This window comes from Vipera ursinii (assembly GCF_947247035.1).
Source record: "Vipera ursinii genome assembly, chromosome: 4".
NCBI lineage: Eukaryota > Metazoa > Chordata > Lepidosauria > Squamata > Viperidae > Vipera > Vipera ursinii.
This window is the reverse complement of record NC_139514.1, coordinates 1,741,668-1,753,902: the sequence shown is the minus strand read 5'-3', so window position 1 is coordinate 1,753,902 and position 12,235 is coordinate 1,741,668. Positions and strand designations below refer to the sequence as shown.

The window sequence follows — 12,235 nt, the reverse complement described above, 5'->3', positions numbered from 1 at the left end:
GGCATGAAAGCTGGCTGGGTGACTTTGGGCCAATCACCAGGAGATGGTGAGTTCTAGTCCCGCCTTGGGCATGAAAGCTGGCTGGGTGACTTTGGGCCAATCACCAGGAGATGGTGAGTTCTAGTCCCGCCTTGGGCATGAAAGCTGGCTGGGTGACTTTGGGCCAATCACCAGGAGACTGTGAGTTCTAGTCCCGCCTTAGGCATGAAAGCTGGCTGGGTGACTTTGGGCCAATCACCAGGAGACGGTGAGTTCTAGTCCCGCCTTGGGCATGAAAGCTGGCTGGGTGACTTTGGGCCAATCACCAGGAGACGGTGAGTTCTAGTCCCGCCTTGGGCATGAAAGCTGGCTGGGTGACTTTGGGCCAATCACCAGGAGACTGTGAGTTCTAGTCCCGCCTTAGGCATGAAAGCTGGATGGGTGACTTTGGGCCAATCACCAGGAGACGGTGAGTTCTAGTCCCGCCTTAGGCATGAAAGCCGACTGGGTGACTTTGGGCCAATCACCAGGAGACGGTGAGTTCTAGTCCCGCCTTAGACAGGAAAGCCGGCTGGGTGACTTTGGGCCAATCACTAGAAGACGGTGAGTTCTAGTCCTGCCTTAGGCATGAAAGCTGGCTGGGTGACTTTGGGCCAATCACTAGGAGATGGTGAGTTCTAGTCCGGCCTTAGGCATGAAAGCTGGCTGGGTGACTCTGGGCCAATCACCAGGAGACGGTGAGTTCTAGTCCCATCTTAGCTATGAAACCCAGCTGGGTGACAACTGACTCACATTTATGACGAGCCCGGGCCATGTGATTCCCTTTTGCAAGCAAAGCCAGTTTCACTTAACAACTCTGTTCCTAAAGGAAGTGATTCAGTCAACAAAGAAAAGTCGCGAGAAGAGTCGTAAAGCGGGGTAAAACCCACTTAACAAATTCCTCACTTAGCAGCAGAGATTTGGGGCTACATTGCGGTCCTAAGTTGAGGACTACCTGTATCGGAAGACCTTGCGTTGCGCTGGCCAGGAACAAAACCCGCTCGCCGGAAAAGTCCAGAGTTTAATCATTTCAGAACAGACAAGCCAGGATCTCGCGCTGCCACCGGCATCTCAGTCCATCATTCCTCTAAACCAGGGTCTTCGCTTAAACTACAATGAAAGACTTCCTGGAAGACTTCCAGGAAAGGTTGCGTGGCCTCTTCCACCGAGACGTGTCTCCGGAGTTCCTGGCTGAGAGAGGTGACCCCCAGCCCCTCCAGGCCACACGGGACGATGTGGTCAAACCAGGTTAAGTCAGTGCAGCAGTTCAGGGCCAGCCCGTGCGAGGTGATGTGTCTCCCGCAATGCACGCCTGGAGGCAAGCAGAGCAGACGCCATATTACATTTAATATTCTAATTAATATTCACATCATATTAATAATCCTCGACTCACAACAGCTCGTTTAATGACCATTCAAAGTTACGTCATTGGGGTGAAAAAATACCACTGCTTAAATAAATAGAAGAATTTTGGAATAGACCACTTTTAAGAGGGATGCATTCTCCAAATAATATAGTATGCTTCTTTTTTGTAAAAAAATATATGCTGAAATGACTTAAATAAAGCAAATGTTTTAGGTACTTAAACGTGACTGAATTTAAGAAAAGTATAAAAAAATGTTTTGAATCAGTGTCAAGGGACTAGGTCAGGGGTAGGCAACCTCGGCTCTTTTATGACTCGTGGACTTCAACTCCCAGAATTCCTGAGCCAGCTATGCTGAGGGGAAAGGGAGAGGTTTCCAAGCTGAGCCATGCTGGCTCAGGAATTCTGGGAGTTGAAGTCCACGAGTCATGAAGGGGTCATAGTTTCCCCATGCTGTCTCAGGAATTCTGGGAGTTGAAGTCCACGAGTCATGAAGGGGCCAAAGTTCCCCCTTGCTGTCCCAGGAATTCTGGGAGTTGAAGTCCACGAGTCATGAAGGGGCCAAGGTTTCCCCATGCTGGCTCAGGAATTCTGGGAGTTGAAGTCCACGAGTCATAAAAGAGCCGAGGTTGCCGACCCCTGGACTAGGTGATTAGATCTATTGAATGGAATGTTTAAAGATTAAATATATTCTCGGCTATGGTTAAAAAGACTAAGAAATTGAGGAAATAAATAAATATATTAACCCAGGAGGGATATACTGTATATTTTAAGTAGTATGTTATTTCTTGCGTTTTGTTGCTCTTGCTTTTTTTTCTTCTTTTTTTCATTTTTTCTTCTCTCTTTTCATTCTTTTATTTATTTCTTAAGAAATATAAAAGTGTGAGATGGCTTATATGGAAAAGTAGAATTAAATCTGCCAATGTAAATGTAAATTAATCGTAGAGTAAGAAAGACTTACTCAAGACGTAGTAAGAATATTTAGAATTTGGTGGGAGGAATAAACTAAAATAAGTATTGTAACGGGATTTATGATAAGGCAACCAAAATGGCTAGTAAGAAAAGAAACATGATACTAATACGATTATTATTCTTTCGGAATATTGGAAAAACTACGTACTCAATTGTTATTTATCAAAACAATAAGAACTGTATTAACTCAATGTTTGCACAAAGGGATATTTTGGAGAAAGAGCAAATCAACTAAAATTAACATATGGAATACATGGGCTTGGCAGTCCCCTATCACCCATTCCGGAGCCCCAAGGTCGCCAAGTACCAAGGGCACGGTAGTCCGCCGTCCATTCGCACCCTGCAGACTGAGCTGGCAGGGCACCATGGGCCTGGCAGTTCCCCTATCAACCATTCCAGAGCCCCAGGGTAGCCAAGCCAAGCTCAAAGGGCAGGGTGGTCCCCTCCCCATTCGAAGGCCGGGCACCATGGGCCTGGCAGTCCCCTATCCCCCATTCCGGAGCCCCAGGGCGGCCAAGAACAACAGGCACGGTAGTCCGCCCTCCATTCACAGCCTGCAGACTGAGATGGCCGGGCACCATGGGCCTGGCAGTCCCCTCCTATCACCCATTCTGGAGCCCCAGGACCACAGGCACCGTAGTCCCCATCTCTTGTTTGGACCCTGCAGAGTGAGCTGGCCGGGCACCATGGGCTTGGCAGTTCCCTATCACCCATTCCGGAGCCCCAAGGTCGCCAAGTACCAAGGGCACGGTGCTCCGCCCTCCATTCACAGCCTGCAGCCTGAGCTGGCTGGGTACCATGGGCCTGGCAGTTTCCCCCCCCCCAATCCCCCGTTACAGAGCCCCAGGGTGTCCAGGCCAAGCCCAAAGGGCAGGGTGGTCCCCTCCCCACTGGAAGGGCGGGCACCATGGGCCTGGCAGGGCAGCATGGCCCTGGCAGTCCCCTCCTATCACCCATTCTGGAGCCCAAGGACCACAGGCACCGTAGTCCCCCTCTCTGTTTGCACCCTACAGACTGAGCTGGCCCAGCACCATGGGCTTGGCAGTTCCCTATCACCCATTCCGAAGCCCCAAGGTCGCCAAGTACCAAGGGCACGGTAGTCCGCCCTCCATTCGCACCCTGCAGCCTGAGCTGGCCGGGCACCATGGGCCCGGCAGTCCCCTCCTATCCCCCATCCTGGAGCCCCAGGACCACAGGCAGCGTCGTCCCCCTCTCTCGCTCGGACCCCGCAGGGCTCACCGATGGCGCAGAGCTTGCGGTCGCCGAGCCAGACGCCGGTGCGGGGCGGCGGGAGGGCGCGGGCGGCGGGCAGGCCGAGGCGGCGGGCGGCGTCGCGGGCCAGGCGCTGCAGGGCGGCCACGTAGGCGCGGAGGGCCAGGCGGCGGCGGCGCAGGTCCAGCACCGGGTAGGCCACCAGCTGGCCCGGCCCGTGGAAGGTCAGCCGCCCGCCGCGCCCCACCCGCGCCACCTCCGCGCCCAGCGCCCGCAGCCGCCCCGCCTCCGCCGCCTCCGCCCCGCGCAGCCCGGCCGTGTAGAGCGGCCCCCGCGGCTCCCACAGCACCAGCCGCTCCGGCTCCCCCGCCGGACCCCGCAGCAGCGCCGCCGCCCCCGCCTCCTGCGCCCGCAGAGACTCCGCCAGCGACGCCCGGCCCAGCCGCACCAGCCGCACCGCCGCCCACGCCTCGCCCCGCTTCATGGCAGACCGGGCCTTTTGCAGCAGGGCGCCCGCGGGCCACCACGCCCCGCCCCCACGCCCCGCCCCCCGGGCCCCTGGCCACGCCCACCCACCCCCACCACCACCACGTGTCTGCGGCCGGGGAGGAGGGATTCTCTCTCGCGCGCGCGCTCTCCCTCCCCTCCCCCCCCGTTCCTTCCTTCCTCGCTTTCACTTTCGTTTCACTTTCTCCTTCCTTCTCTCCCTCCCTCCCTCCCTCCCTTCCACTTTCATTTCACTTTCTCCTTCCTTCCCTCCCTCCCTCCCTCCCTTCCACTTTCATTTCACTTTCTCCTTCCTTTCTTCCTTCCCTCCCTCCCTCCCTCCCACTTTCATTTCACTTTCTCCTTCCTTCCTTCCCTCCCTCCCTCCCTCCCTTCCACTTTCATTTCACTTTCTCCTTCCTTCCCTCCCTCCCTTCCACTTTCATTTCACTTTCTCCTTCCTTTCTTCCTTCCCTCCCTCCCTCCCTTCCACTTTCATTTCACTTTCTCCTTCCTTCCTTCCCTCCCTCCCTCCCTCCCTCCCACTTTCATTTCACTTTCTCCTTCCTTCTCTCCCTCCCTCCCTCCCTCCCTTCCACTTTCATTTCACTTTCTCCTTCCTTTCTTCCTTCCCTCCCTCCCTCCCTTCCACTTTCATTTCACTTTCTCCTTCCTTCTCTCCCTCCCTCCCTCCCTTCCACTTTCATTTCACTTTCTCCTTCATTTCTTCCTTCATCCCTTCCACTTTCATTTCACTTTCTCCTTCCTTCTTTCCTTCCCTCCCTCCCTCCCTCCCACTTTCATTTCACTTTCTCCTTCCTTCCCTCCCTCCCTCCCTCTTCCACTTTCATTTCACTTTCTCCTTCCTTTCTTCCTTCCCTCCCTCCCTCCCTCCCTTCCACTTTCATTTCACTTTCTCCTTCCTTCTCTCCCTCCCTCCCTCCCTTCCACTTTCATTTCACTTTCTCCTTCCTTCTTTCCTTCCCTCCCTCCCATCTTCCTTCGTCCCTTCCACTTTCATTTCACTTTCTCCTTCCTTCTCTCCCTCCCTCCCACTTTCATTTATAAGCCGCCCTGAGTCTTCGGAGAAGGGCGGGATATAAATGGAATTAAAATTAAAAAAAAATTTTTTTCACTTTCTCCTTCCTTCTCTCCCTCCCTCCCTCTCACTTTCATTTCACTTTCTCCTTACTTCTCTCCCTCCCTCCACTTCCTTCCACCCCAGGCCACACTTCCCCGGGCTCCAGGGAGGAGAGTTTCTCCCCCCCCTCCTTCTTTCCTCACTTTCACTTTCCTTCCCTTTCCCCTTCCTTCCCTCTCTCCCTCCCTCCCTTCCATCTCTTCCCTTCCCCCCCTCCCTTCATCTTTTCAATGTTCCTCCTCCTCCACCCCCTTCCAAACTTCCTTTCCTTCCACTTTCATTTTGTAAGGTTTCCCACTTAGCCTCACCATTGCCCCAGCATTACCCAGGAATTTTTAAAAAGCCAAAGAAACTCCTGAGCGGAGGTTTCTGCAAGCAAACCGCTTTTATTTTGATCAAAATAAGAGTTGGCTGGCCACATCTCTCTTGGTGGCTGGTAGAGAGATGAAGGCCACAACCAGGAAAGATGTCTTCCACCTTTTATACCTTTCCAGAACAAAGAGATCTGGTCTCGGTACCAGGAACCAAAAGGTGCAGAAAAATAATTCCTAGATGACGACTCGTAAACAACAACCCAGGCTCCACCATAACTCCATTTCCCTCTCCCGTCACCGTGCTCTTTTCATGTAAGCAATCCCCTGTACCTAAAGCATGAAACATTTGCTTTTATAGAACTAATTTCCCAATATAAAGCACCTACGAAGCTACTCGCACATCAACAAAGATGATTGCAAAGTATCACAACTAATATCAATATTACTAACATCAACCTTAAGCAGAATAAAATCCCTTCAATTTTTTTTGTTGTTGTTAGTTGCGAAGTCGTGTCCGACCCATCGCGACCCTATGGACAATGTTCCTCCAGGCCTTCCTGTCCTCTACCATCTTCTGGAGTCCATTGAAGCTCAGGCCTCCTGCTTCAGTGACTCCATCCAGCCACCTCATTCTCTGTCGTCCCCTTCTTCTATTGCCCTCGATCTTCCCCAGCATGAGGCTCTTCTCCAGTGAGTCCTTCCTTCTCATTAGGTGGCCAAAGTATTTGAGTTTCAGCTTCAGGATCTGGCCTTCTAAAGAGCAGTCAGGGTGGATCTCCTCTAGGACTGACCGGTTTGATCGCCTCACAGTCCAAGGGACTCGCAGGAGTCTTCTCCAGCACCAGAGTTCAAAGGCCTCCATTCTTTGGCGCTCAGCCTTTCTTATGGTCCAACTTTCACTGCCATACATTGCAACTGGGAAGACCATAGCCTTGACTATACGCACTTTTGTTGACAGGGTGACGTCTCTGCTTTTGAGTGTGCTGTCTAGATTTGCCATGGCTTTCCTCCCAAGGAGCAAGCGTCTTTTAATTTCTTGGCTACAGTCGCCATCTGCAGTGATCTTCAATTTTACTTTCATTTAACTCTGCTTTTCCTCTCTCTCTCTTCCTTCTTCCCTCCCTCCCTCTGCAGAACTCAGCCCAAGTTATCATAAACTCCCCCCAACCCCGTGTTTGTGTGTGTGTGTATGTGTGTGTGTGTGTGTGAACAATCTCCGGTCAACCCTGCAGAAACGCCACAGTCTCCGAATAAATACAATGCTCTGTCTGTGTGTCACAACAATGCAGTAAAACAGTATGAAGGCGGGGGAGAAGGGAGGGCATTTCTGCACGGAGGGCAGGTGTGGCAAAGATGGAGCCAGCCACCTCGGAGCTGCCAACTCTAGAACGAGAGTCCAAAAAGGAGTTGTCGTCGTCACAGGCCCAGAGACTGAGGGCAAATTTGCTCTTAGCATTTGTTGACTTGCTAAAACTTGAAAAAAGGATCACGCTAGCGGAATATGCTTGACAAAGCACACCAGGAAGGCAAGATGAACCCAGTTCCTGTTTGTGCTTAAACCGGCTCTTCGCATTTGAGTGCTGTCCAGGTATATTACGACTCCCAAGTCCCAGAATTCTCTGGCCAGAGCTGCCTGGTGAATTCTGGGGGTTGAAGTCCATGCCTCTGCAAGTCGCCAAGGTTGAGAAGCACCGCATGAAGGTAATGCATGCAAACTTTGATTGGTATCTTATGATTATATATGATTTCTTGTTTGTATGCACACCGAGTGTTTAAGCACTGAAGACAAATTCCTTGGGTATCCAATCATACTCGGCCAATAAATAATTTCATTTCTATTCTATTCTATTCTATTTCTTGCTTGAGCAGGGGTTGAAGACCTCCAGGGTCCCTTCTAACTGTATTCTATTCTATTCTGTTCTGTTCTGTTCTGTTCTATTCTATTCTATTCTATTCTATTCTATTCTATTCTATTCTATTCTATTCTGTATTTCTATTCTGTTATTCTATTCTATTCTATTCTGTTCTGTTCTGTTCTATTCTATTCTATTCTGTTCTGTTCTATTCTATTCTATTCTATTCTTCTATCCAAATGCTATTCTATAATTCTATTCTATTCTATTCTCATCACATTCTATATTTCTATTCTATTCTATTCTATTCTATTCTATTCTATTCTATTCTATTCTATTCTATTCTATTCTATTCTATTCTATTCTTCATTCCTGTATTCTATATTCTATTCTATTCTATTCTATTCTATTCTATTCTATTCTATTCTATTCTAATCTAATCTACTCTGCTATTCTCTTCGCTTCTATTTCATTCTATTCTATTCTGTATAATATTCTATTCTATTCTATATTGTACTTTACTATTCTATTCTATATTTCTATCCTATTCTACTATTGCTTCTATTTTATTTTATTCTATTCTGTATTTCTATTCTATTCTGTATTTTATTATTCTATTCTGTATTTTATTATTCTGTTCTGTTCTTTATTTGTATTCTATTCTATTCTATATTTTTATTCTATTCTATTCTATATTTCTCTTCTATTCTGTATTTCATTATCCTATCCTGTTCTATTCCTGAGGTTCCACCTGAAGGCCTTAGTCCCAACTGCACCATAAATTCGGAGCGTGCACCTGCGTAACACACTCACCTTGTCCTGATTCCATTGGGATGCGTGCATTCAGCACCCCCGTCTTTGCAGAGGATGCACGAGCCATTTATTTTGGGAGAAGGAAACAAACATTTTCCCCCTTGGCCTGCCGTGGCACAGCCCTAGCAGCTGGCAGGAAGTCACAGTGACTTAATAAATCCGTTTCCCTTTGGAAACGCGACAAGGAAGCCGGCTGTGTCTCAGTCATGCTTCATTTACAGCTGGTTTCCGGTCTTTAAATCTAAGAATGGAGCTTATGGCAAACAATTCCCAGCCGTCTGAAGGAATTCCCTTGTGCCTTGGCTGCGGCAGAGTTGTGACAAGGTGTACAGGCAATCCTCGACTTACGACCACAGCAGTTGTTGCTAAGCAATACAGTTGTTAAGGGAATTTTGCCCCATTTTGTAACCGTTCCTGCCGCAGTTGTTAAACCAGGCGCAAGGCACTTAATAGCCACCTTGCCAACAGAACCACAGAACAACAATAAACAGTTGAGGTTAAAACACATAAGGAATGTGTTAGATTGTGAGTTCTGGACCGCATGGCCAAGATGGACGACTCAGGACATCAGGAATCAACACAGTACACTTTATTGCTTCAGCACAGACTGGGCGAGGGCAACTGCCCCTTTTATATACCTAGCCAGGTATACTTCGAACCAATCCCAATATCCGAATTTCCCGCCAAAGGATGCCCTGCCAATCCTGACAGAGCACCCTACCACCTGGTGGTGTCAGGGGCTTAGCTTTGTGTGACATCCCCTATGTACATAACAGAACGGTTGCTGGAATTGGGGGTGTCTAGTTTAATGAACAGAAGGACGAGGGGGGACAGGATAGCAGCGTTCCAGTATCTCAAGGGGTGCCCCAAAGAAGAGGCAGTCAAGCTCTTCTCCAAAGCACCTGAAGGCAGGACAAGAAGCAACGGATGGAAACTCACCAAGGAGAGAAGCAACCTGGGACTAAGGAGAAACTTCCTGATAGTTAGAACAATTAACCATTGGAACAGCTTGCCACTAGAAGCTGTGAATGCTCCAACGCTGGAAGTTTTTAAGAAGAGACTGGACAGCCCTTTGTCTGAAATGGTATAGGGTTTCTTGCCTGAGCAGGGGTTGGACTAGATGACCTCCAAAGTCCCTTCCATCATCATCATCATCATCGTTGTTGTTGTTGTTGTTTTCTGTCCATAAGTTGAAGACTACCTGTAGTAGACTAACTTTGCTAGCATTGCTGCTCCTTCAATTTAGTCTCATCTGCCAGGAACTGCCTGAACAAATCCAGGCGTTATTTGGGGCAACATTTTAACAGAATAAACAGAAAAAATAAACAACCAGAATTGGAAAGGAAAGCATTCACAGCTTATGGAGGCAGGCAGTTCCACTGGTTAATTGTCCTCCCTGTCAGGAAGTTTCTCCTTAGTTCCAGGTTGCATCTCTCCTTGATCAGTTTCCATCTGTTGCTTCTTGTCCTGCCTTCGGGCGCTTTGGAGAATAGCTTGACTGCCTCTTCTTTGGGGCAGCCCCTGAGATACTGGAAGACTGCTATCATGTCCCCCCTCGTCCTTCTCTTCATTAAACTGGACATCCCCAATTCCAGCAACCATTTTCTTTTTCTATATTGGTTGCTTGTTGCTGCTTTTTTTTTAGTGGCAAAAGGTTCTTTGAAACTGGCATGTACTTATGACAGTTTTAGTGTCCCAGGACTCCCGTGATCCCCTTCTGCAACCTTCTGACCAGCAAAGTCAATGGGGAAACCCAGATTCACTTAACAACCCTGTGACTCGCTTAACAACCGCAGTGATTCACTTAACAGCTGTGGCAAGAAAGGTCGTAAAATGGGGCAAAACTTCACAGCTGTCTTCCTTAGCAATGGGATTGGTGCAGTCAATTGTGGTCGTTAAGCCGAGGACTACCTGTAATATAATTGCATCCGCTTTCAAACGGAGGATGGCGGTGTAGATTCTCAAGAGGCCCTGTGCGGCAGCAGCTGAAAAAGCTCACACAATCCTGAGTTGTATAATAATAATAATAATAATAATGTTGGAAGGGACCTTGGAGGTCATCTAGTCCAACCCCCTGCTCAGGCAGGAAACCCTTACACCATTTCAGACAAATGGCTGTCCAGTCTCTTCTTAAAAACTTCCAGTGTTGGAGCATTCACCACTTCTGGAGGCAGGTTGTTCCACTGGTTAGTTGTTCTAACTGTCAGTATAAACAGAGGCATAGAATCAAGATCAGGCGAGTTATTAGCATCGCTGTATAAAACCCTAGTGAGGCCACACCTGGAGTACTGCAGCCAATTTTGGTCACCGTATCACAAACAAGATGTTGAGAGTTTGGAAAAAGTTCAGAGAAGAGCAACTAAGGCGATCCAAGGCCTGGAGACTAAACCATACGAAGATCGGCTGCGGGACTTGGGTTTGGCTAGTCTAAAGAAAAGAAGAAATAGGGGTGACATGATAGCAGGATTCCAATATTTGAGGGGTTGCTACAAAGAGGAGGGGGTCAACTTATTTCCAAAGCAACAGAGGGCAGGACAAGAAGCCACGGATGGAAACTCATCAAGGAGAGAAGCAACCTGGGACTAAGGAGAAACTTCCTGACAGTGAGGACAATTAACCAGTGGAACAACCTGCCACCAGAAGTGGTGAATGCTCCAACACTGGAAGTTTTTAAGATAAGACTGGACAGCCATTTGTGTGAAATGGTATAGGGTTTCCTGCCTGAGCAGGGGGTTGGACTAGATGACCTCAAGGTCCCTTCCAGCTCTATTCTATTCTAAATAAATAGATATATACAGTATCTCTTTTATTTGTTTATGGCTCAGATTTACATCCTAGTTTTTCAAGGCCTTTGGCAAGTATAGCGCAGAAACGCAGCAACGTCTCCAAACGAGGCCAAGGAATCAAGGAAAAACATCGGAAGTGTTTGCATTCCAGGTTGCAGTCACTTTCCTCCAGCTGTTGGCAAGGGGGAATTCCAGAGGTTGTTTTGCCTCCCGGTGCACCAGGGGCGGATTCTGACGCAAATCAACACTTCCTGGTGTTTTCACTTTCCGTCTCCCTCCAGCTAATAATAATTTGGGTTCGGAAGGAAGCGAGTCGAGTCCAACCTAACTGTTTTTGTAAATAAGGACTCCGTGCATTCTTCGACAGAATAACAAGAGCTGGAGGGGACCCTGGAGGTCTTCTAGTCCAACCCTCTGCTCAAGCGGGAGACCCTATACCAGGGGTCGGCAACCTCGGCTCTTTTATGACTCGTGGACTTCAACTCCCAGAATTCCTGAGCCAGCTGTGCTGGCTCAGGAATTCTGGGAGTTGAAGTCCACGAGTCATAAAAGAGCCGAGGTTGCCGACCCCTGCCCTATACAAATAGACCTCGACTTACCATCACAACTGAGCCCCAGATTTCTGTCGCTAAGCGAGACATTTCTTAAGTGAGTTTGGCCCCATCTTACGACCTTTCTTGCCACAGTTGTGGAGGAAATCACTGCAGTTGTTTAAGTTGTTAAGTGAATCTTGTCAGAAGGTCGCAAAAGGGGATCACGTGACCCCGGGGATGCTGCAACTGTCGTAAATACGAGCCAGTTGCTAAGTGTCTGGGTTTTGATCACGTGACCATGGGGCACAGCAACGGTCGTAAAAACGAACCGGTTTCGAAAGCAACATCTGTCTGGTTAACCCGCGAGATTCGTTTTTCTCGCCCTGCACAGTTATACATAAGCCAAAGTAGACTGTTGTTTCTCTGTGTCATATAACATACTGCATCCAGTTTTGGTCACCACGATGTAAAAAAGATGTCGAGACTCTGGAAAGAGTGCAGAGAAGAGCGACAAAGATGATCAGGGGACTGGAGGGTAAACATATAGGGAACGGTTGCTGGAATTGGGTATGTGTAGTTTAAGGAAGAGAAGGGTGAGGGTGACATGATAGCAGTGTTCCAATATCTCAGGGGCTGCCCCAAAGAAGAGGGAGTCAAGCCATTCTCCAAAGCACCTGAAGGCAGGACAAGAAGCAACGGATGGAAACTCATCAAGGAGAGAAGCAACCTAGAACTAAGGAGAAA

At 48.8% G+C, this 12,235-nt stretch overlaps 1 protein-coding gene across 1 annotated transcript in view; it reads right to left on the bottom strand.

Moving 5' to 3' along the window:
* Positions 1-2,041: 2,041 nt before the first annotated feature.
* Positions 2,042-12,235, bottom strand: part of LIPT2 (lipoyl(octanoyl) transferase 2) — a 37,647-nt gene continuing 27,453 nt past the window's right edge. Inside the window, exons 2-3 of the mRNA XM_083362200.1 lie at positions 3,593-3,902; positions 2,042-2,245 (exon numbers count right to left, since the gene is read on the bottom strand). Coding sequence (XP_083218326.1) covers positions 2,208-2,245; positions 3,593-3,902 — 348 coding nt within the window. The 3' untranslated portion in view covers positions 2,042-2,207. The remainder of the gene's footprint in view (positions 2,246-3,592; positions 3,903-12,235) is intronic.